General features: G+C 39.6%; 5 protein-coding genes across 5 annotated transcripts in view; 1 reads left to right on the forward strand and 4 right to left on the reverse strand.

The window, feature by feature from the left end:
* Positions 1-1,280, reverse strand: LOC144969179 (uncharacterized). Its single transcript, XM_078908289.1, has 2 exons — positions 766-1,280; positions 1-712 (listed from the first exon to the last, which is right to left on the reverse strand). Exons 1-2 carry the CDS (start codon positions 1,278-1,280, stop codon positions 1-3), a joined length of 1,227 nt encoding a protein of 408 aa, XP_078764415.1.
* Position 1,281: 1 nt separating this feature from the next.
* Positions 1,282-2,190, reverse strand: LOC144969180 (uncharacterized). The gene is made up of 2 exons (XM_078908290.1): positions 2,172-2,190; positions 1,282-1,916 (listed from the first exon to the last, which is right to left on the reverse strand). Exons 1-2 carry the CDS (start codon positions 2,188-2,190, stop codon positions 1,282-1,284), a joined length of 654 nt encoding a protein of 217 aa, XP_078764416.1.
* A 2,753-nt stretch (positions 2,191-4,943) lies between these two features.
* Positions 4,944-26,116, forward strand: part of LOC144967406 (mitochondrial pyruvate carrier 1-like) — a 32,561-nt gene continuing 11,388 nt past the window's right edge. The window contains exons 1-3 of the mRNA XM_078904571.1: positions 4,944-5,145; positions 13,739-13,754; positions 16,865-16,945. Coding sequence (XP_078760697.1) covers positions 16,936-16,945 — 10 coding nt within the window. The 5' untranslated portion in view covers positions 4,944-5,145; positions 13,739-13,754; positions 16,865-16,935. The remainder of the gene's footprint in view (positions 5,146-13,738; positions 13,755-16,864; positions 16,946-26,116) is intronic.
* On the reverse strand, positions 6,398-7,522 carry LOC144969181 (uncharacterized). Its single transcript, XM_078908291.1, has 2 exons — positions 7,380-7,522; positions 6,398-7,148 (listed from the first exon to the last, which is right to left on the reverse strand). Exons 1-2 carry the CDS (start codon positions 7,520-7,522, stop codon positions 6,398-6,400), a joined length of 894 nt encoding a protein of 297 aa, XP_078764417.1.
* LOC144969182 (uncharacterized) lies at positions 9,550-10,236 on the reverse strand. The gene has a single exon (XM_078908292.1). The coding sequence runs from the start codon at positions 10,234-10,236 to the stop codon at positions 9,550-9,552; it is 687 nt and encodes a 228-aa protein (XP_078764418.1).

The following is a 26,116-nucleotide window of genomic DNA, read 5'->3' on the forward strand; positions in this document are numbered from 1 at the left end:
CTAAAAGTTTACGTATAGAATGATTGCCTTCTTGTTGTGACTTTTTACTCCTTCTATTAACCTTCTCAATGCCAGGAGGTGAGCAGTCGTGGATCTTCCTGGTCTGAAGCCGTTTTGACAAGAACGTAAATGAGGGTCAATCTCTGGCTGGACTCTGTTGAGGATCATCTTATTGGCGAGTTTGGCAGCTATAGCGGCAAGGCTGATTCCCCTGTAGTCGGAAGTATCACTTAGGTCTCCTCCCTTTGGGACTGGAATCAGATCAATTTCCGACCACTGATTTGGTTTTTCATTCCTGTTTAGTAATCCATTTGTAAACTCCAACAGGATATCATCTAAGTCACAGTACTTCCATACTTCAGGTGGGATGTCATCAGGTCCGGATTGTTTTCCATCACTGAGAGACTTTTTGGCCTTCTTTATCTCATCCATTGTAAAGTCACTCTCGTCTATACAGATATCTTGCAGAATTGGGTCTGGGTCTACATCATCTTCCGTTGCCCTGACTGGATCTTCTCCCAGAAGTCTTTGGAAGTGTGAGAACCATTTCTGTCTTCTTTCTTCTTTTGTTTTACCCCTGAGGATCCCTTGTCGACTTGCTTTCCTACCAGTTATTCTATTTATCAGTTTCCAGCTTTCACTATGTGTGTTTCTCTCGTCGGCTTTCTCCACTTCCTGGATGAGACTATCTAGCTCTCGTTCTTCTATATCCCTATAGACAGTTTGTATTTTCTGTTTTGATATCCTCCACCTTTCTTCGTTTACTGAGTTTGGTGTTTGTTGGTGTTGGTTGAATGCATCTTGAGCTCCCTTTCTAGCTTCAACAGATTAGAGGTGGATCTTTTCGTGACGTTTGTTCTCCTCGGTACTAGCTTCTCTGCCGTGTCCCGGTTTGCTTTTATGAGTTTCTCATAGCGTTTCGTTGGATCTTCTTCTCCCGTACACAGTCCTGTGAATCTATTCCTCACTTCTATAGTATACTGGTTCTGTATAGTTGAGTCTTTTAGAGAGGACCAGTAATACTTCACTTTTGATGGTGTTGATTTGCTTTTTCGAAGACTCAAGCGAATTGTGGCAGATACGAGACGGTGATCTCCTCCTAGGCTACTGAAGCTACTGAATGCTTCGACATTGTGGACTGAGTTCTTCCACTTTTTATTCACTAGGATGTAGTCAATCTGTGTTTTTATACCATTCATGTCTGACATGTATGTCCATACCTTGCCTTTCTTCTTTCTCCTCAGCGTGTTTGTGATAACCAAGGTTACTTTCGTTGGCATGTTATAGAAGAAAAGAGCCGTTGCTATTGGTGCTTTCATGGTACGTGAATGGTGCATCCTTTTCATCAATATGAGCATTGAAATCACCACACTCAATAAGGAAGTTGTGCTTGGGAATCTTATTGCAGGTTTCTGAGAGTTTGTTATAATGGGTCTCGCAGTCTACACTTCCCTCAACTGGCGCGTAGTTGGATATCACTGTTGAGTTAGGATTTCCATTAAAAGTAGCTACCATTATCCGCATGTTGACAGAGCTGACTTCAGCTAGAGATTTCTCTGTTTGTTTGTTCACTAAAATTCCTACTCCTCCTACAGCTGCACCTCGAGTGTTTCGCCAGGCGCTGGTAGTGATAAGAGTGCAGTTCTCCAACCTCCAGTATTTGACCATATCGTCTTCCTTGGTGTGAACAATCTTGTTATCTGATATTGCAAGAATAGATAGATTGAGTTCGTTGAAGATATTGGCGAGTTCTTTTCTTTTGTACTCTTCCTTTAAAGTTCTTGTGTTGAGAGTTCCAACTTGCTTGTATTCTTTACATTCTAAGAATCCTGTAACCCTTCGGCAATCGGTGACGTCCCTTCCTTGCGGGTTTGGGGATGCCACGTCATGAGCAGTACTAGTACTAGCCTGAGGTCCTGGATGGGTATAGACAGGGGCTTTAACCCTGGTGCATTTTGGTTATAGCTTCATGATTTGGGTTTCGGTTTCTATTTAGATACATGGGGCGCAATTCCACATGTCAGTTTATTTTCAAAGTTTTCTTTCTTCTAGATGTACTGCCTGCCAGGGTTCATGATATCCATCTTCCCGGGTTTGATATCCGAGTTTTCCTTATCCTCCACCACCCATTGCCGATTTGTCCGCGGCTACTTATTTAATTCGTAGCTAACCTTTATATCTAAAAGTCATTCCCCTATCCGCAACCTGGGGACGCCTCGAATGGGAGCTGGCACTCCACACCGTCAATGGAGGTGCATAAAAACACTACGCTAAAAAATAGGCATACACAGTGGCGTGGGGCCATTGGATCGAATGGTGCCAGGCACCACACCAATCTTTGAAAAATCATTAACAGCATAATTTAATTAAAAATAAAACTGAGAAATTTTAACTCCACTGTCTTTCGCCTACTCGCCAACAACATACTGCCTTTTTGTCTCCGCTCTATTCAAGATTCCGATTCACGCACTGCGCCGACTCGTGTGTTTGTGCATCACTATGCGCTGCGCGAATTAGTGACTGAATCAACACCGTGGTGCAAAGCAATCCAAGCTCCAGTTAATCCTCTATCCATTAGTATCGCTACAGCTGATTGAGCGAGAAACTGGGTCGAATTATACTATCTTCAAATAGCGAAAAACCCCTCAACTTGTGCCAGGGTCTGAGAGCTCCACCGTTGGACTGGGGGGATGCGCGATGTTGCACCGTTTACGTCATAATTAGGGTAACTTCGGCCATCCAAAATATTACATTAACTGTCAAAAACACTGATCATTGTCACGTTTATTTGTAAGCAGCAAAGAAAAACAACATAAAACTTTAAAATACGACATATCAACCCCCCCCCCCCCCCACCCCTTCCTCTTTTTCACGATTATTGAATAAAGTAATTCTTTGCAACGAAGCATTATGGACGAATTTACCAACATATTTCTTGCTTGTAGTGCCGAGTTGATGGTTACGTGTGTATGAGTGTTTATATTTGTGCGTTTGTGTGTGTATGTGTGTGTTTGTGCGTGTGTATTTGTGTCAGTCAAAGAAAGAAACAACAGTTATACTTTGGTGTGTTTTTTTAATTTCTAAAGTACTTAAAGTGGAGTGATTTTTTCTTTGTGATGCTTTAAGATCTGAATCTACCTTTTATTTGTGCAATCATTAATCGTATTCCACTGATTTTCATTATTTGAGATATACTTTGAAGTTTTGTTTTGTTAAACAATGAATTGCAATGAATCAAGTTTACTCTTTACTTCACCGACCGTTTGGGAGATTGACACTAGATGACAAATTAGAAATAAAAAGACTAGTTCCTCACTAACCAACTGATTTTGAATTAACACAGGTGTGGAAATCTCGAAAACGCTTTTTTTCCAGTGACATGGTATGACAGACATGAATGGCTCACAGTTAGTTTAGAAAAACAAAACGTTTCTTTTGTTTTTATTGTCTACTTTTTACAGATACAACAAACACTGACAAATCATGGACATTTATAGGATATAGTGACCTTAACCACTTCCATCGTGACCTCCTGAACGTTGTTTTAGCGAGTGAAAAGAGTGAAAAATTTCTTGCGAAATCCAATGAAACAGGAGCGGTTAAATTCGTTGATGATTCTATCAATTCACAAAGCTGAAATAGATGCCTTTCCAGATTTCAATAAACAAATTATAAAAAGATTTGCAGATTTTCTTTCCAAGTACTAAAAGTAAGTAATTTTTTTTTTTCTCTTTTGATTTACATTTATCACATATTGATTGCATTATCTACCAAATCCAATCCTTTAAATGGTGGACAAAGAATAATTACAAAGACCTTTTCACACGGGACTTGTATCTCAGTGTTGTGGCTTGTTGTTTTCATGAATTATTTGTTTTTGTGAGTTTTGTCCACTCGTAGAACCATCGACCCTCCCCCCCCCCCCACCCTTCCAAAAAAGAGAGTTTTTAACATGTGCTCTCTCCTCTTAATCGTGTTCACTGTTTTATTTATTTTTTTTTTCTTCTTCTAATCATGGCACCACCATATGCCGTCAATACGCCACGCCGCTGGGCGCTTGCAACAAATTTAAGTCGCATCAGTGTCGGTAAAAAGTAAAAAGGAAGAAAATATGATATTTTTAAAAACACCATCCAAGTGCGGCGGCTTTTTCTCTTTGATCTCGTATCATGGTCTCCCCTGCGCCAAACACCTTGGTCTTTTGTGGGCGTGCTTGAAGAAGGAAGAAATGACTAACAATAGGAAACTTAAGAGATTTTAATCTTTAATTTGTTCTTTAGTGTTTCATGCGTCGTGTTTTGTTGATAAAATTGAACCTCGAAACGTCCACATCATCTGTTTTTTTTAATAATAATTCTGAAATTTCGAACTCGTTCCCGAAATACACAACCGAAGTTCAATAATCTTTTAAAGGGAGTTTGGTGTTTTGTACAACAATCTGGCAAACTTCTTTTGTAGCCATTCGCCGTTCATCAAGTAAATATTGTGGAAATAGAAAATCATTTATTTTATCTTCTTTCCGAAAAATAGTGCTTTAAACCATATCATAATAAGTTATCAAAAGCCCCTATAACATGAAATCTGAAGTGACAGCTTTTACTCAGAATATGATAAATAAATTTCAGAGACTAGGCACCTTGAAATGCAGTGTAAATAGTTGGTGTAAATCGAATCCATATAATTGTTAGTAGTAAGATGTGTAAGAGGATCCTCTCCCCATCTCTATTATCAAAAAATCAAGTATAATGTCAGACTTTGATATATATTTAGGTCTATGAGTGCAGCTGATCGGTTGTTTTTATAATTAATCATACGCTTGATATTAGATACCTGTTGATAAATGAGCTTTCAGTATGTTTAGAATAGATTAAGCGGTAACCTATTTGTCTAGATAATTTTAATACATAAATTATGTATGTAGTTACATTATGGGTCAAAAGGTCATTGTGACAAATTAAGGGTGAAACGAAGACAAACAGTCGACGGCAGTTTCGGTTGTCTTTTGTGCAGTTTACACTATTTTCAACCACCGTCCTCTACAGGCTGCTGTCGATTTCAAAAGCTGAAAGGTCAAATATAATTCAGTATGGCAGCGAATGTTATTAAATATATACGTACAAAAGAATTCAGGGATTGGGTGTGCAGGTATGAAATAAAGTATATGGAATTTGGAAGAACTTCCACATTCTAATAGCTATTTATATCTAGAGTTAGAGTCTGATTCTGATGTTTCCTACTCCACTATTCCAGTGTGCAATATTTTTGACAGTTAAAACTAAGACATTTCCATGTGGAAGTAGAATAACCATTTATATAGATAATATCCGCAAGAGATTCTTTAAAAGACTTATACCTATTAGTAAATGTTTCAAATTATATCTAAAAAATATGCAAAGGTTAAAATTAAAACAAAAATACGATCCTAAATTATTTGGATTACTTTCCTGCTTTCCTTGTTCTGGGATTTTGTCATTTGGCGGAATATCTGGAGGAAAAATAACTGAAAATCACAAAAAATGTTCTTCTGTCTAGTGGCTATGAATAGAGTTTAAACTATATTGGTTACTTTTAATGGCTGCGGAGTCGTAATCGAGTCTGAATAGTCTCCTGTGGCTATTCAGATTCAAATTCCAATGTGCATGTGCAATCAACAGATTAGTCGGACTCAGTCTGAATAGTCTCATGTGGCAGAAAAGATTTTGTTTGTTGTTTTAAAAAAATATATGTTTTAGTTATTGATAATTACATAAAATTAATGTAAATCAAACTTACGCTTTTTAATTAATAACCGGTAGTCTAAACCAGCTTTATTTGACAAGAAAGACAAAATCATAGATCAATAGAAAGTCCAGAAAGAAATTATAAAGAAAAGAGTTACAACTTCAAAAGTAACAAAAGTCAGTCAAAGTAACTGGTATAAATGAAAAGCTTTTCTAAAAACATAACACGATCACGATGTCCAAATAAAATCAGGACAATTTAAAAATCACATATTCTGATAGCGTGAGACACAGGCAACAATCCTTTTAGAGTCCAAAGTAGGGGTATGAGTTGAGTCAGTGTGATATGGGCAAAACAAAATTTCATCTGAACTCTTTTTATATATCTTTATCAGTTCCACCCTCGGCCTACTGCCCACATTGTGTCATTCTCCCCTCTGTATGCGCATGCACATTGGAGTTCGAGTCCAAATTGCCACTTTGTAGCATCTACTTTACTGGAAACAACAAACAATGAAAGCAATGTGTAGTGAATTTTATAAATTTAATGAGTTCTCTCGTGTTTACGTTTTTGTCTGATCTGACGTGTAGAGTAGTCTTGCAGTCAGCAGTATGTGGTAAGTCTTCGTAGTTCGTAGGAAACGGAGATCGCCACACATGCCCCCCCCAAACACGGACTAGTCATCTTTGTAGTACCGAGGTCGTTTAATGGTACGTCCTGAGCGAGATAGCTTCTTAGTAGGCACTACGTTAGTATCATCAGAAGCAGTACGGGAGTTTTGTATGTTTCTGTTCGTATTCGGTGGGCGTCCACGACGAGGTGGGGTGGCAAGGGAAACTGGTTGCGTAGAATCGACAAATGCAGCTTTAAGTCGGTCGATCGAAATCCGTTCTGCTTTGCCACCAACATCGATCAGGAATTGTTTATCTCCAGGGGTTATGACAACATAGGGACCAGTATACGGCTTCTGAAGGGGTCCTCGGTGGGTGTCAACACGGATGTAAACATATTTCGCTGACATCAAGTTCTTGGGTAAATTTGTTTGATGATAGCCGTGATGATGTGTTGGCCGTGGTGAATGAAGGGACACGTTTTGCCGAAAGGTTGCCAAAAAGTCTTTAGCGTGGAAGTCTGAAGGATGGTCAGGTATAAACTCTCCAGGGATTGTTAAAGGTTCTCCGTATACTAATTCAGCTGAAGAATGACCGATATCATCCTTAGGTGCAGTTCTTAAACCAAGCAGAACCCAAGGTAGCTCATCCACCCAATTTGGAGTTATTAGACGAGCTTTGAGGGATGATTTCAAGGACCGATGAAACCGTTCAATCATGCCGTTGGACTGAGGGTGATACGCAGTTGTGTGATGAATCTGCACACCAAGTTGACTGGCCATCTGTTTCCATAGCGTGGATGTAAATTGTGAGCCCCTGTCAGAAGTTATATCAACAGGAATACCAAACCGCGAGATCCAATTGGAGATCAGGGCTTTTGCACATTCTTCTGTTGTTGTGGTTTGTAACGGTATTGCCTCAGGCCATCGGGTGTTCCTGTCAATTATAGTAAGGAGATGGGTGAACCCCCTTGACTGAGGTAATGGTCCAACGAGGTCAATGTTTATATGTGAGAATCGCTTTCCTGGGACGTGGAATGTTTCTAACGGTGCTCGTATATGTTTTTGAATTTTCGAAGATTGGCAGTTGTGACATTGCTTAACCCATGCTGACATTTCTTTCTTAAGACCATGCCAGATAAATTTCTTGCTGATAAGTCTGACTGTGGCCTTAACTCCAGGATGACTCATATTATGAATAATTTCGAAAACCGGTCTTCTGAAGTCGGTAGGAACGATAGGTCTTGGGTAGCCAGTTGAGATGTCACAAATTAACTCTGGACCCGAGTCAACGGATGTTTTGACGATTTTGAGGCTTGTTAATGCAGTTTTGTAAGCCTGTATGTCAATGCTATTTTCTTGGGATTCCGCCATAGCTTGATAGTCGATGCCAATTGAGACTGAGTTTGTAACTGCTCTTGAGAGACAATCTGCGACAGTGTTGTTTTTTCCAGAAATGTGTCGGATGTCAGTTGTGAACTCGGATATGGCAGATAAGTGCCTTTGTTGACGAGCTGACCATGGTTCAGTTGATTTGGACATGGCATGGATTAATGGTTTATGGTCAGTAAAAATAGCGAATTGTCTCCCTTCAATGATGAAACGGAAATGACGGATGGCTAAGTGAATGCCAAGCAACTCCCTATCAAAGGTACTGTATTTCTGTTCAGGTTTACGTAACTGCCTGCTGAAAAATGCCAATGGTTCCCAATTACCTTGATGATTAAGTTGTTCAAGGACAGCGCCCACAGCTTGGTCGGAGGCGTCAGACGTTAAAGCGAGGGGTGAGTTCAAGCAAGGATGGGCTAACATTGTAGCGTTACTTAGTGCATTTTTACCGTCAGTAAAGGCTTTCAACATTTCTTGCGTCCACGTAAGTGCTTGGCGTTGTTTTTTGACTTTCAAAGCACTATATAGGGGTCGAAGTATTTCAGCTAGTCTCGGAATGAAACGATGGTAAAAATTCAACATCCCGAGGAACTCTTGAAGTGACTTGATGGTTTTTGGTTGTGGAAATTGTTTAACAGCCTCAATTTTTGTCGCCGTTGGGACAGATCCAGAATGCGAGATGTGATGGCCAAGGAAGTTAAGAGATCTCACACCGAAAAGACATTTCTCAAGACGGATAACGAGGCCTTGGTTTCTAAGTCTTTCGAATACGATTTTGAGATGTTCCATGTGTTTTGCCTCAGTTGAACTTGCAACCAGAATGTCGTCTAAATAACAAAATACGTAGTCTAAATCTTGTAAAATGGAGTCCATTAAACGTTGGAATGCTTGTGCTGCATTTTTTAATCCAAATGGCATTCTTAAGAACTCCCAAAGGCCGAAAGGGGTTATCACTGCCGTTTTTGGGACGTCTTCTGGAGCGACTGGAATTTGGTGGTATCCTCTGACAAGGTCGATCTTCGAGAAGATGATCTTACTGTCTAAGTTTGCTGTAAAATCATGAATGTGTGGGACAGGATATCGATCTGGTATAGTAGCATCGTTAAGTCGACGAAAATCTCCGCAGGGACGCATTGTGCCATCAGCCTTGGGGACCATGTGTAATGGGGAAGCCCAAGGGCTCTTTGATTTTTGAATTATGCCCATTTTCTCCATTTCCAAAAATTCCTTTTTTGCACACAAGAGTTTTTCTGGAGCCAGGCGACGAGCACGTGCGAATACTGGGCGACCTTTGGTTGTGATGAAATGTTGCACGCCATGTTTCACAGTTGCCGTTGAAAATGTTGGTTGAAGTAGTTCTGGATAGTTATTCAATAATTTTCTGAATGTATTGCAGTTCGGCTCGAGTGGTGAGAGTTCGGCGTTTGCGCAAACTGAACTTACTGAACAAGGTACGTGCGAAAACGTTTCAGCGTCGATAAGGCGTCGACCACGAATATCCACAAGCAGATTATGATGACGTAGAAAATCTGCTCCAAGTAGGGGACGCTTGACATCAGCTTTGATAAGTCGTGCATTGAATGAACGCGATCCAATACGTATGTTAGTTTCAAAGCATCCGTATGTTTTTATTGTAGAACCATTAGCAGCTTGTAATGCGATATCAGAGGAACCCAAGCTTTTGTCTGATGCAGAGGCGGGTGTGACAGATACTTGAGCTCCAGTATCTACTAAAAAACGTCGGTTTGAATTTTCATCGACGACGATGAGTTGGGGATTTTTTGATGTGGGCGCGTTGGTTGAGTAAGAATCCGGGTCGACAGCAGAATTTACTGTTGACCCGGCTTGGCGTTTCCCTGGTTCTTCTTGTTTTTCTTGAATGAATTGAAGAGTTTGCATGTTTGTGCACATCGACGGGCATTTGAACCAAACCGTTGATGGTACCAGCAGAGGGAATCTATTTCACTGGTCATGGTTGGTGTGTCAACTTCACAAGTAGTATGAGAAATTGAAAAGGAGTTAGAGTTTGAGTGAGCAGCGTAGAAAAAATTGTCAGCTTCTCTGGCAAGTGCCCTGTAATCATCCAGATTGGACGAGTTTGCTAATGGAAGTCTGATGTTTGCTGGAAGTTGTCTTAAGAATAACTGTCTGAAGAGCAGACAGGGCTTGTGTTTGCCGAGGAGCACTAACATCCTGTCCATTAACTCAGATGGCTTTAAGTCGCCCAAACCATTCATGTTGAGTAGAGATTCCGCTCTCTCTGTTTCCGAAAGGCCGAACGCAGACAGCAGGAAGTTTTTCAGTATTTCATATTTACCTTCCTTGGGTGGTGATGATAGAATAACAAGGGCTCTAGTTGCTGTGTCTGAGTCTAAGGCAGCCACTACATAGTAGTACTTTGTTTCATCGCTTGTTACATCGCGTAAGGCAAATTGTGCCTCGCTTTGTGCAAACCACGCTGAAGGACAAGTGGTCCAGAATGTGGGCAATTTCAATGCTACGGCGTCGATAGACATGTTTATTATTATTATGTTCTTGTGAAGAGTTGAACTGGTAAATAGTAATAATAATAATATATACCTATCTCTTAAGTTGTTTTACGTCGGGGTCACCAATGTAGCATCTACTTTACTGGAAACAACAAACAATGAAAGCAATGTGTAGTGAATTTTATAAATTTAATGAGTTCTCTCGTGTTTACGTTTTTGTCTGATCTGACGTGTAGAGTAGTCTTGCAGTCAGCAGTATGTGGTAAGTCTTCGTAGTTCGTAGGAAACGGAGATCGCCACAACTTCGACTTTTAATTGTTTATGTGGCTGCTTTTGCTTGATACAGTTAAAATCTGGGATATCAAAAGCTACAGCAAAACTTTAAAATATGGCCGCACGACCATAACTCGATTGCAAATCTAAATCGATAATGTTAATGTTATTGAAAACAAGTCGTTTATCTGGTCTTATTTTGAAAAATTTGTTTTTTTCCTTTGTATAAATATCACTTTAACTCCAGATGAGCAAGTCAGTATATTTACCATTAGTCATTGAAGTGGCGACTGTATGTGGAATTTCAGCCCAGACTTTTGCTATTTGAGCTGGCATGTGAATGTGACTCACACTCTACTGAGTCACCTCCCTCTCTCTTCTCTCTCTCTCTCTCTCTCTCTCTCTCTCTCTCTCTCTCTCTCTCTCTCTCTCTCTCTCTCTCTCTCTTTCTTTCACTCTCTCTCACACACACACACAAATACATACTCTCTCACCTCTCTCATCTTGACCAGAGATATGATCGAAATGAACCTTAAAATTTTAGAGTGGCATGTAGTTTAGGTTGTATCACTATCACTATCAGAGATGACAATTACTATCAGAGATGACAATTACTATCAGAGATGACAATTACAAGAGAAACCTGCTATAATGCTATAAAATATGGCCAATTTTAGAATATAGTTCATGTGTTTGTGACCCCAAGAGTAACAACCAGATAGAGAACAGCTCGAGAGAATTCAAAATAGAGCATACAGGAGGACTGTACTGTAAGTGTCAGTGACATGCAAAAGAGCTTAAATTGTCCAAAATTGCACGAAAGGCACACAATCCAAAAAGCCAAGGTCCTCTGTAAGGCTTGTCATATTTTCACTATGAGACTTGGGATCTTACATAATTTGGGATCATTCAACGTAAATGAAATTAATATATTATATACCAAAAAAAAGTTGTGCAGTGGTGATCACCTAAATGCCCGGTGGTTGGGAAGCAGAAAAAAAACAGGCATTTAGGCAGAAAGAGCATTTAGACAAAATTGATCAAGGGCAAGATGAATACATATTATATTTGCACATTTATACCACGCATTTCAACTGATTCACAATGATTATCGGGCGGGCTCCACAGTGTTTAGTTCACTCCACCAGCAGGCCATTTTTAGTCTTTCAAATAGTGTTAAGTTGTCTGCTAGGCGTCCTTTTTGTTGCTGCCCTAAACAATATTTGTTACTGTATATATAAAGTTAGGTATCTACTCATTCACAACTCTAGCACAGACTAGTCCCCCCTCCCCCTGGCCAAGTTTTACCTTAGCTTAGATACAATATATTTAGCCACTGAATGGCCCTCTTAATCTTATATTGTACAACTTGGTATTATACCTTTTTCTTGATAATATTGGGGGTCCTGATAGCTCAGTTGGTAGAGCACTCGCTACACATACAAAGATCGATCCCGGGTGACGTCGAAATTTAAATAATAATAATAATAATAATTATAATATTTCCCCAACCATTGCCATCTTCTCCTTTTAATGAGATTGTAGAGACAACACCTCCACTCTAGCTCTCCTCAGGTCCTGAGATACCAGTCTCAGTAGATCTTTGTAATTATTTGGTCACAAACACATTCAATCACTAAAATATACTGGCTGTCTATTTTGATTCCATGTTGATATTAAATATACATCATAAATTATGTTTTATTGTTAGCATTTGTTTTATTATCAATGTGTCATTTTTAAACCTATTTTTGTTTTGTCTGTTTTTTTTCTATTCGCATATCCTGTTGTTGCCATGTCCAGCACTGTGAGTATGATGTTTGATTTTTTAAATGATTAATGTCATTTTCGTCATCATCATCATCATCATCATCATCATCATCATCATCATCATCATCATCATCATGAATATGACCTTAATCAACTTTGTAAGGAAGAAAATAATACAAAATAATATTCTAATATGTACTCCAACAGTAAGATAATGAGATATGAAAGCTATGTGATGGAATCAGAGATAAATAGTGCATAGAAATTTTTAACAGTGGAAGTGCATTACCCAATTATCTAATCCATGATGTTAAAAAATAATTGTAATCACTTGTTACTTTCTTCTTCTTTCCAACGTAAGTTGGGTCCTTTGTTGTTCAGCCTCTTAAAGTTATAGATTATGAATTTAAATCTGCCAGCCAGTATGATCTCACATCCATAGAGCTGCCAACTATACGCCTATTATTACGCATTAAAAAAAAAATCAAATTACACATTTATGCTTTTTTTTGGTTCTGCATTACGCCTTTTTGTTGTCTTCAAGGTCGTGTGGGGGATGTAAGCAATTTGTCGATGAGAAAATTCAGGGAATGACAGTCATCATCAGATATGCATCAAAAATGGATTTGAACGAGTAAAAAGCTGTAGAGGCTAATATTTGGATTTATATTTGAAAACATGGATTCCATGGAATGGGATATCGGCATGCTGATTGTACCTTGCAAGACAAAAATAAAGTGATATATATTTATGAATAAAGCCTTTGTTTTGCACAATTACACCTTTTCCTTTAAAATGACACCATTTTTCAGTCAAAATTTCATCTTTTCTTCAGTTGGGTTTGGCAGTTCTGAATAGTCACATCTCTCCAAATACAAACACCTCCGTTCACAACATTTTGTCTGGATGACAGAGACATCCGCATAATCAGTCCCTAAAGTGTACAAATAAAGAAAAAAAAAAAAAATTGTCACCGGGCAACCTGTCCAGAAAATGGAGACATCTGGATTGTGGACTTTTGAATTAAAGAGAGCGATTGTATATATTAAATATGCTTTAAGGTCCAAAATATTATATGGGAATATCGACCAAAAAGATATGCTACAAGCAAAAGAGTCAAACAAAAAGGGAGAAAATGATAAAAGTGGGAGAGTCAAGTCAAAGTTCATTAAATATGGTAACCATCTAGATGTGAACCTGAGGAGTCAGGCAGATGATTGTCACAGGAATTACATGGTTTTCCTATCTTCTATTAACCCGATAAGTCTCCATAGATTTAGTGGAATGTTAAATTTGGAAATTTGGTTGGTTTGCGCATGTTGAAAATGTGATTTTTGGTGGGAAATTATGAGAAAATAAGCTTGGATAATGGGGGAAATAAGATAAATCTTTTCAAATGGTTGAGGTTGGTTGGCAAGTCTGTATGTTTAATTCCTTTAGGTAGTGTTCTCTCCATTATTAATCTTGTTTAACTCTTCATCTGCAGCACTTTTGGGGACCAGGTAATATTACATTTAGTATTTCAATTTTATTGTATCCTCAAAGTATTCTTCATCTTTCTTTCTTTTTTTCTTTTTTTTTTTGTTTTCTTTTTTTTTTTGTTTAACATTTGTACAGCGATGTGTTCTAGGGGTATGGCACTCGCCTCCTGATCGGAAGGTCCAGAGTTCGAGTCACACTTTAAACGTTTCATGGTTAAGTCCTTGAAAAAGGCACTTTACTCACATTCTCTCATCGTATTCAGGTGTAAAATGAGTACCTGTATGGCATTGTCTCTGTCATAAAAAATTGTAATAACAGGTGTTATGTCTCATCTAACATGTTAAGTGTTTCTGTTGGCCAGGGATCCCTTGTAAAGCGCCTTGAGCATGTTTAGTGGATATTGCACTTCTTTGTTCTTTTCAATAATATTATACGGATTTGCCTGTTTGAAATTTTTATGAAATACAGGGATGCCCTCATTCTGGCTAAAATTTGGAAAAATTGCTTTTTGAAATCTTCCCGCTGATCTTGGCAGGCCTATAAATCTTCCGACTATTGTCGGATTTCTGACAATACAATTTTGCTCTCTAAGTGCTAATATTAAAAAAAAAATTAATAATGAAAATAAAATTCGTAGCGTCAAAGAACAGAACCAAGACTTTTATTTCGTTCCTCGAAAAAATCAGATTCTTCTTCTTCTTCTTCTTCTTCTTCTTCTTCTTCTTCTTCTTCTTCTTCTTCTTCTTCTTCTTCTTCTTCTTCTTCTTCTTCTTCTTCTTCTTCTTCTTCTTCTTCTTCTTCTTCTTCTTCTTCTTCTTCTTCTTCTTCTTCTTCTTCTTCTTCTTCTTCTTATTCTTCTTCTTCTTATTCTTCTTCTTCTTCTTTTTCTTCCAGTGGGCAGGGAGGTACTTACCGTGTCTTCTATCCCCTTATATTTGTTTTCCAACTTGTTTTCTGTCTTTGTCTTGGTGTGAGATTGCTCGGTTTTGTCTCGACCCTGGCTGGAGTCCTAGCTGGGAGGGAAACAGTCAAATGCATAGTTATTGTTTTGGGAGATGATATTTTTTTTCTTGTAAATCATCTCTGTGTTATGTATTATTATATTTGTTATTTTTAATGTATAATGCAAGCATTTGAGTGTATTCCTCTTTGTTGGATTTTGTGCTTGTGTCTGGATGAGACTTATAGGTGATCTCAAACTAAGTGCATTGGTGGTATGCTCTTGGAATCTACATCTGATCCCTATTTGTTCCCAGTTCCCCTATGTCTTGGGTGCTTAAATTGTAATTCTAGAACTTTTTACTATCCCATTTTCTTCTTTTTACTGGCGCTGTTACAACCTAAATGTGTTGCAAGCGCCGTAAAACCCTTTAAAAAAAATAAATTTAAAAAAAATCTTTTTCTTCTTCTTCTTCTTCTTCTTCTTCTTCTTCTTCTTCTTCTTCTTCTTCTTCTTCTTCTTCTTCTTCTTCTTCTTCTTCTTCTTCTTCTTCTTCTTCTTCTTCTTCTTCTTCTTCTTCTTCTTCTTCTTATTCTTTCTTCTTCTTCTTCTTCTTCTTCTTCTTTTCTTCCAGTGGGCAGGGAGGTACTTACCGTGTCTTCTATCCCCTTATATCTGTTTTCCAACTTGTTTTCTGTCTTTGTCTTGGTGTGAGATTGCTCGATTTTGTCTCGACCCTGGCTGGAGTCCTAGCTGGGAGGGAAACAGTCAAATGCATAGTTATTGTTTTGGGAGATGATATTTATTTTCCTTGTAAATCATCTCTCTGTTATGTATTATTATATTTGTTATTTTTAATGTATAATGCAAGCATTTGAGTGTATTCCTCTTTGTTGGATTTTGTGCTTGTGTCTGGATGAGACTTATAGGTGATCTCAAACTAAGTGCATTGGTGGTATGCTCTTGGAATCTACATCTGATCCCTATTTGTTCCCAGTTCCCCTATGTCTTGGGTGCTTAAATTGTAATTCTAGAACTTTTTACTATCCCATTTTCTTCTTTTTACTGGCGCTGTTACAACCTAAATGTGTTGCAAGCGCCGTAAAACCCTTTAAAAAAAAAAAATTTTAAAAATATCTTTTTCTTCTTCTTCTTCTTCTTCTTCTTCTTCTTCTTCTTCTTCTTCTTCTTCTTCTTCTTCTTCTTCTTCTATAAGAATTAATCCAAATAAACGAAAGAATCAGCGTAAACATTTAACACAAACAAACAGGAGCGAAGATACGCAGCTTCCTGTGTCAAGCACTAGATACACATCCTTCAAAAGTGTAAGAATTGTTCTCTTCCTTTCATTTTACAACTAACTCAGACCTGGGCCCACAAATAATTGGGATATTTTATTTGGTACCATAAAATAAGGACCTCATTATAAATAAGCAGGGGAAAGTGACATGATTTGACTAGTCAATTGACGTATCATATCTGTGTTGTCTTTATTAATTAATCCATATTTTTGTCCTGTTGTCTATTTTCGCGTGTTCAAAAAGGTCCGACAATCTTTTCACCAACCATTTACAGGCCTGTCGTGGTCACTATTTGTGAATTTTGTTGTTGTTTTCTTTTCTTTTGAATACGAAATTATTGGATGTTTAAAGGTCGTGGTTAAGGGGAAGCTAGATGGATGTGTATCCTTTTCTAAAGGTGATACCATTTCATGAAGAGTAATATTTTCATTTGCTCTTTACAAGATCAATTTTTAGGCTTGTTTTATTTTAACATCCCTGAAAGTAAATGATAAGTTATTTGAAGCTGTGGACTGTAAAAAATAAAAGAACAGAATTGATTATTATAGCTTGATAAAGAACAAAATACCAAACTTGGAATGTCTCCGGCTAAAAACCTTTCTTCAACCAATAAAAAACAAACTGTAAAATCTTTAAAAGTCTTTTTACTGGAGTTCAGCAATCAGAAAGGGGTCGGTCAATTTGTTTGTGTAAAAGTTCAGTAAATGTTCTCCTGAGTTGGCAACTCTGTAATGTTTTTATTTATTTTAATTTGAAGTGTTCAGTAGGCATTAATTGGTCACTGACTCCTAATGTGATTTAAAAGAAACGTTTTTTTTCTTCCTGTCTTCACAATGTTACCATGGAAATGTAAATAATACTGTTTTCTTATTATTTTCTCTCTCTTCAGTGGCTAACTGGGGCTTACCTCTGGCAGCAATTGGCGATTTGCAGAAAAACCCAGAAATTATCAGTGGCAAAATGACTCTCGGTAATGATTTTATGCTTCTTTAAAATTTTTAACCACAGCAGTGTGGCTCAGCGATATAGTCTTTGCTTCGTACCCGGAAAGTATTGAGTTCAACTCCCCAGTTGAGTTAATCACCCTGAACAAGTTCCTCAGGTCTAGATCACGTTGTGGTGCTGCTCGGTGGCTGATAACTGGATGGTTCCAGTCTTCCTTTCGAGTGGACCTTAAAGACAAATTTCCCCATGGGGATGAATAAAGGGAATGTACTTTGTTGATCTCTGGTGAAGTCAGCATTTATCTTTTGTTGATACTAACAAGAAATGAAGTGAGTAGGAAAGTGCTAGAAGACAACAGAGAATAAAAACTTTGCAGCGGCGATGGGGGCTCAAACCCTCGACTTTACTGGTATGACAACTCTTCTTATACTCGAATTTGAGCTGACTTTTAAAGGGGTCATGGATAGCTCATACGGTAGAATCACAATCTCCCCAGCCAGGCAGAGTTGTCGTACCAATAAGGTCATGGGTTCAAGCCCCCATCGCTGCAGCGAAAGGTTTCATTCTTTGTTGTCTTCTGTCACTTTCCTACTCACTTCATTTATTGCATGTATATTTTGCTGACTCCCCTGTCCACCCGGAAGTGATTGGGTAACTGGGTCTGTTAAATCTGGGAGAGAGTGCTTTTGCAAAAGACTAGCATCCTATCTAAAGGGTAGCTGGAAATATTTATTCTTTGTTCTCAATGGTCTTGGGGGATGATTAGGACCCGCTCTCTCCTGCACTTCACGCATGGCATTATTCAGCTAAACCACTTATTTTCAAATATTATTTTGGTCCAGACCTGCCTACTATTACGAAACATTAGTAAAATTACAAAATTTTGGCTCTGCTTTCAGAACTTCATGAGCATCTCTAAGTCATTAAAATTAATTGAAAATTTAAGTTGATACCAGACTACATGCAAGAGCTTGAGTATCTTAATGATACTGAAGGTGATGCCATCCCCAGATACAATCATGCTGGAACAGCTGATAGTGAAATGTCAGACTAAGAATGATCCAACCCTACCTTCTCCTGGGCCCACATCTCCACAATAGCCATACACTACTACTACTACTACTCCTAATCCTACTCCTACTACTACTACTACTACTACTACTACTACTACTACTACTACTACTACTACTACTACTACTACTACTACTACTACTACTACTACTACTACTACTACTACTACTACTCATCATATCATATCTTGTCGCGCCAGTGAGTCAGCCAGTCCCGGGCAGTCTGGTTGCATTCCCTCAGGTCAGCATTGGTGCAGTGAGGTCCCAGCGAGCATTCGGACAGGATGTGGTCCATGGTCTGTCTGGGGTGACCGCATGGGCATTCAGTGCCCGGTGAGATTTTCCATTTAAAGAGGTTGGTGGCGGTGTTTCCCACCTTTGCTCTAGCTCTGTTCAGCGCCACCCATTCTTTTCTTTTGAGGTCTGTGCCTGCTGGGAGCTTTTCTGTTGGGGGCTGGAGGGCATCGTTTGCTGTCTTGTCCCATTCTACCCATTTGTCCAGGCGGAAGAATGCTGAGTGGTCTGGGTGAAGGCTCTCTACTGTGAGGAAGCTTTTTCTTGATTTGAGCCTGCTTTTGGGGCAATTGTGGTCATGAAGGGGGTGTCTCTGGTCCATTTCCTGTTTGTATTTTTGTATTTGGGCATGAGCTTCCCTCCGGAAGTGCATGGAGGAAAGCAAGAGTAGTCGCCCTACTGAAACCGGGGAAAGATCCAAAATCCAAGAAAAGCTATCGCCCGATTTCCCTCCTGTGCATCGCATACAAGCTATTTGAGCGAATGGTTATGTCCCGCATGTCACCCAGTCTAGACGAACAACTGTCTCCAGACCAGGCTGGATTCCGACCAGGACGGTCAACATGTGGTCAACTTCTTAACCTTACACAATTCATAGAAGATGGGTTTGAGACAAAACGGGTCACTGGCACAGTCTTCGTCGACCTCACTGCAGCCTATGACACAGTGAATCACAAGATCCTACTCCTCAAAGTGGCTAAAATGATAAAGAATAAGAAAATTGTAAATATTATCCAGTCACTTCTCGAAAACAGGCGCTTCTTTGTTGAAATGGATGGCCGGAAGAGCAGGTGGCGCACCCAGAAGAATGGTCTTCCCCAAGGATCAGTGCTAGCTCCAACACTTTTCAACATATATACAAATGATCAGCCTGAGTTCCCAAATATCCGCCGATTCATATATGCTGATGACCTATGCCTCGCAACACAGGATGTGTCCTTCCAACCAATCGAGAGCAGACTGACAAATGCCCTAGACACCCTTACAAAGTACTACACTAAAAACTCGCTGAACGCCAACCCAGGGAAAACACAAGTGTGTGCATTTCACCTCAACAACCACCAAGCCCACAAAAAACTTAACATCAAGTGGAATGGCCAGACATTAGAGTACAACTACCACCCAGTGTACCTCGGAGTGACGCTTGATCGGACTCTGTCCTTCAGAGAACACGTGAGGAAGACCAAGGCAAAAGTGTCCACGCGTAATGCCCTCCTTGGAAAGCTGGCAAACATGAACTGGGGAACTGACCCTAAAACTCTAAGGACCACAGCATTGGCCCTCAGCTACTCAACTGCGGAGTACTGCTCAGCTGTATGGGCCCGATCATGCCATGCCTCCAAGCTAGACCCGAGCTCAACAACGCCTGCCGGATCATAACGGGCCAGCTGAGAGCAACACCATTACCACTGGTCTACCGTGCAGCAGGAATAGCCCCACCACACATCCGGAGGGAAGCTCATGCCCAAATACAAAAATTACTACTACTACTACTACTACTACTACTACTACTACTACTACTACTACTACTACTACTACTACTACTACTACTACTACTACTACTACTACTACTACTACTACTACTACACTACTACTACTACTACTACTACTACTACTACTACTACTACTACTACTACTACTACTACTACTACTACTACTACTACTACTACTACTACTACTACTACTAACTACTACTACTACTACTACTACTACTACTACTACTACTACTACTACTACTACTACTACTACTACTACTACTACTACTACTACTACTACTACTACTACTACTACTACTACTACTACTACTACTACTACTACTACTACTACTACTACTACTACTACTACTACTACTACTACTACTACTACTACTACTACTTACTACTACTACTACTACTACTACTACTACTACTACTACTACTACTACTACTACTACTACTACTACTACTACTACTACTACTACTACTACTACTACTACTTACTACTACTACTACTACTACTACTACTACTACTACTACTACTACTACTACTACTACTACTACTACTACTATACTACTACTACTACTACTACTACTACTACTACTACTACTACTACTACTACTACTACTACTACTACTACTACTACTACTACTACTACTACTACTACTACTACTACTACTACTACTACTACTACTACTACTACTACTACTACTACTACTACTACTACTACTACTACTACTACTACTACTACTACTACTACTACTACTACTACTAACTACTACTACTACTACTACTACTACTACTACTACTACTACTAACTACTACTACTACTACTACTACTACTACTACTACTACTACTACTACTACTACTATACTACTACTACGAGGGCTCTTTCAGAAATAACCGAAAAATACCCATTGCTCAGCAACCAGTGGAGATTTTTTAATTCTGTAAACGACATGATATTCCTTATTTCCTTACGGATATTCCCAGAAATTATGAAGTGCATCATTTTGCACAATGAATTTCTAGACGATTTTAAAGATGGCGGCCCACCTTGAAACTTGGTCAAAGGAGGAAATGAGAGCTGTCATACGTTTTTTGAACGCCAAAAGTCTGAATCCTACCGAAATTCATAAAGAACTTCAGAGTGTATATGGTGAGCATGTTATAAGCCGTACACAAGTCTATCACTGGTGTAATTTGTTTGAAGTCGGCCATTCCGACTTGACAGACGGGAAGGGAGAGGGCGTTCGATAACTGCGACGTCAGAAGACAATGTGAAGCGAGCTGATGAGCTTATTCGTCAAGACAGGAGGTTGAAACTTCATGAAATCGCAAGCAGTCTTGAAATTTCGGAAACTTCTGCCCATAGAATTGTATTTGATGAACTTGGCTACAGAAAAGTCAGCGCAAGATGGGTTCCTAAGCAATTGACAGACAATCATAAAGAACAAAGATTGGACATCTGCAGGGAACTTTTGAGAAGAAGCAAGAGCTCACGCAGGGTTCACGGGCATACTGCCAACGCCGGCGGAGACTTTCTAGGGTACGATGTGACTTTTCTTGACAGCATAATCACCGGTGATGAGACTTGGTTGCACCATTGCACCCCAGAAACAAAGCAAGATTCGATGACATGGAAACATCCATCCTCACCTGTCGCGAAGAAATTCAAAGTCATGCGGTCAGCAAAGAAAATAATGGGAAATGTTTTCTGGGACAGTCGTGGTGTTATTCTGTTCGAAACCTTACAACCTGGAGAAACAATCAATGCTGCAAGGTACTGCCAAACTCTTGACAAGCTTAGGGAGGCCATTCGCAGAAAGCGCCCAGGGCAGTTGACCAACGGGATCATTTTGCAACACGACAACGCTACACCCCACACAGCACGTGTGACGCAAGGTTGGCTAGAGAAATATGGATGGGAGATTGTGCCACACCCACCACACCAGTCCAGACCTCGCACCATCTGATTATCACCTCTTTGGGCCACTGAAACGTGAGCTGGCAGGAAAGCGCTTTGATGTCGATGAAGAGCTTGTTGACCATGTGCGGAAATTGGCTACAAAACCTTGACGGAAATTTCTTCCGAGAGGGTATCTATTTCATGGTGCGGCGTTGGCAGAAGTGTGTCGACAGACTTGGCTGTTACGTAGAGAAATGAAGGACGAGTCAAGGCATGAACACGTGCAAGAATTTTGTTGATAGCATAAAAACGCGGATTTTACAGGCATTTTTCGGTTAATTATGAAAGAGCCCTCGTACTACTACTACTACTACTACTACTACTACTACTACTACTACTACTACTACTACTACTACTACTACTACTACTCTACTACTACTACTACTACTACTACAACTACTACTACTACTACTACTACTACTACTACTACTACTACTACTTACTACTACTACTACTACTACTACTACTACTACTACTACTACTACTACTACTACTACTACTACTACTACTACTATACACTACTACTACACTACTACTACTACTACTACTACTACTACTACACTACTACTACTACTACTATACTACTATACTACTACTACTACTACTACTACTACTAACTACTACTACTACTACTACTACTACTACTACTACTACTACTAACTACTACTACTACTACTACTACTACTACTACTACTACTACTACTACTACTACTACTACTACTACTACTACTACTACTACTACTACTACTACTATACTACTACTAACTACTACTACTACTAACTACTACTACTACTACTACTATACTACTACTACTACTACTACTACTACTACTACTACTACTACTACTACTACTACTACTACTACTACTACTACTACTACTACTCTAAGATATGAAGTGAGTAGAAAAGTGCCAGAAGACAATAGAGAATAAAAAATTTTTTCGCAGCGGTGGTGGGGTTTGAACCTGCGACCTTATTGGTACGACAACTCCGCCTGGCAGGTGAGAGCGTGGCTCTACCGTGTGAGCTATCCACGAACACAAAAATATTCGTTTCAAACCCAAAGTCATTTCTAGATCCCTCTCTCACCCACTTCTTGAGATCGCCGATTCGTTCACCACCATCGCGAAGTAATTTTGACCAGCAGTTAAGCTTAATAGCCAATATTCTCATCACAAACATATAACATAGAAACGATTGAGACATGGAGTATGCTCCGGTGTATGGGGTGAATTTTTAATTCAGAAAAGTGAGTGGAGCAGGCACTTATGTTGGTAACAACAAGATATGAAGTGAGTAGAAAAGTGCCAGAAGACAATAGAGAATAAAAAATTTTTTCGCAGCGGTGGTGGGGTTTGAACCTGCGACCTTATTGGTACGACAACTCCGCCTGGCAGGTGAGAGCGTGGCTCTACCGTGTGAGCTATCCACGAACACAAAAATATTCGTTTCAAACCCAAAGTCATTTCTAGATCCCTCTCTCACCCACTTCTTGAGATCGCCGATTCGTTCACCACCATCGCGAAGTAATTTTGACCAGCAGTTAAGCTTAATAGCCAATATTCTCATCACAAACATATAACATAGAAACGATTGAGACATGGAGTATGCTCCGGTGTATGGGGTGAATTTTTAATTCAGAAAAGTGAGTGGAGCAGGCACTTATGTTGGTAACAACAAGATATGAAGTGAGTAGAAAAGTGCCAGAAGACAATAGAGAATAAAAATTTTTTTCGCAGCGGTGGTGGGGTTTGAACCTGCGACCTTATTGGTACGACAACTCCGCCTGGCAGGTGAGAGCGTGGCTCTACCGTGTGAGCTATCCACGAACACAAAAATATTCGTTTCAAACCCAAAGTCATTTCTAGATCCCTCTCTCACCCACTTCTTGAGATCGCCGATTCGTTCACCACCATCGCGAAGTAATTTTGACCAGCAGTTAAGCTTAATAGCCAATATTCTCATCACAAACATATAACATAGAAACGATTGAGACATGGAGTATGCTCCGGTGTATGGGGTGAATTTTTAATTCAGAAAAGTGAGTGGAGCAGGCACTTATGTTGGTAACAACAAGATATGAAGTGAGTAGAAAAGTGCCAGAAGACAATAGAGAATAAAAATTTTTTTCGCAGCGGTGGTGGGTTTGAACCTGCGACCTTATTGGTACGACAACTCCGCCTGGCAGGTGAGAGCGTGGCTCTACCGTGTGAGCTATCCACGAACACAAAAATATTCGTTTCAAACCCAAAGTCATTTCTAGATCCCTCTCTCACCCACTTCTTGAGATCGCCGATTCGTTCACCACCATCGCGAAGTAATTTTGACCAGCAGTTAAGCTTAATAGCCAATATTCTCATCACAAACATATAACATAGAAACGATTGAGACATGGAGTATGCTCCGGTGTATGGGGTGAATTTTTAATTCAGAAAAGTGAGTGGAGCAGGCACTTATGTTGGTAACAACAAGATATGAAGTGAGTAGAAAAGTGCCAGAAGACAATAGAGAATAAAAAATTTTTTCGCAGCGGTGGTGGGGTTTGAACCTGCGACCTTATTGGTACGACAACTCCGCCTGGCAGGTGAGAGCGTGGCTCTACCGTGTGAGCTATCCACGAACACAAAAATATTCGTTTCAAACCCAAAGTCATTTCTAGATCCCTCTCTCACCCACTTCTTGAGATCGCCGATTCGTTCACCACCATCGCGAAGTAATTTTGACCAGCAGTTAAGCTTAATAGCCAATATTCTCATCACAAACATATAACATAGAAACGATTGAGACATGGAGTATGCTCCGGTGTATGGGGTGAATTTTTAATTCAGAAAAGTGAGTGGAGCAGGCACTTATGTTGGTAACAACAAGATATGAAGTGAGTAGAAAAGTGCCAGAAGACAATAGAGAATAAAAATTTTTTTCGCAGCGGTGGTGGGGTTTGAACCTGCGACCTTATTGGTACGACAACTCCGCTTGGCAGGTGAGAGCGTGGCTCTACCGTGTGAGCTATCCACGAACACAAAAATATTCGTTTCAAACCCAAAGTCATTTCTAGATCCCTCTCTCACCCACTTCTTGAGATCGCCGATTCGTTCACCACCATCGCGAAGTAATTATAGTGATAGCTCACACGGTAGAGCCACGCTCTCACCTGCCAGGCGGAGTTGTCGTACCAATAAGGTCGCAGGTTCAAACCCCACCACCGCTGCGAAAAAAATTTTTATTCTCTATTGTCTTCTGGCACTTTTCTACTCACTTCATATCTTGTTGTTACCAACATAAGTGCCTGCTCCACTCACTTTTCTGAATTAAAAATTCACCCCATACACCGGAGCATACTCCATGTCTCAATCGTTTCTATGTTATATGTTTGTGATGAGAATATTGGCTATTAAGCTTAACTGCTGGTCAAAATTACTTCGCGATGGTGGTGAACGAATCGGCGATCTCAAGAAGTGGGTGAGAGAGGGATCTAGAAATGACTTTGGGTTTGAAACGAATATTTTTGTGTTCGTGGATAGCTCACACGGTAGAGCCACGCTCTCACCTGCCAGGCGGAGTTGTCGTACCAATAAGGTCGCAGGTTCAAACCCCACCACCGCTGCGAAAAAATTTTTTATTCTCTATTGTCTTCTGGCATTTTTCTACTCACTTCATATCTTGTTGTTACCAACATAAGTGCCTGCTCCACTCACTTTTCTGAATTAAAAATTCACCCCATACACCGGAGCATACTCCATGTCTCAATCGTTTCTATGTTATATGTTTGTGATGAGAATATTGGCTATTAAGCTTAACTGCTGGTCAAAATTACTTCGCGATGGTGGTGAACGAATCGGCGATCTCAAGAAGTGGGTGAGAGAGGGATCTAGAAATGACTTTGGGTTTGAAACGAATATTTTTGTGTTCGTGGATAGCTCACACGGTAGAGCCACGCTCTCACCTGCCAGGCGGAGTTGTCGTACCAATAAGGTCGCAGGTTCAAACCCCACCACCGCTGCGAAAAAAATTTTTATTCTCTATTGTCTTCTGGCACTTTTCTACTCACTTCATATCTTGTTGTTACCAACATAAGTGCCTGCTCCACTCACTTTTCTGAATTACTACTACTCTACTACTACTCTACTACTACTACTACCACCACTACTCCCACTACTACAACAACAACAACTACTACTACTACTACTACTACTACTACTACTACTATGATTTTGAAGTGTTATTTAATTCTTGTGAGGGTAAAATATTGGTTTTTAAAGTTAACTACAGCGACTACAATTTTTATCTCCTAAAAATTACGAATTTTTACGTTTCAAGTATGCAGGTCTGATTTAGACCCATCTACTTATTTAATTTGTCCTAATGTGTCCAAAAATGAAGTCTTTC

The sequence above is a fragment of the Berghia stephanieae genome, chromosome 3, assembly GCF_034508935.2.
Source record: "Berghia stephanieae isolate SIO BIC M18660-M18661 chromosome 3, UCSD_Bste_1.3, whole genome shotgun sequence".
Classification (NCBI taxonomy): Eukaryota; Metazoa; Mollusca; class Gastropoda; order Nudibranchia; family Aeolidiidae; genus Berghia; species Berghia stephanieae.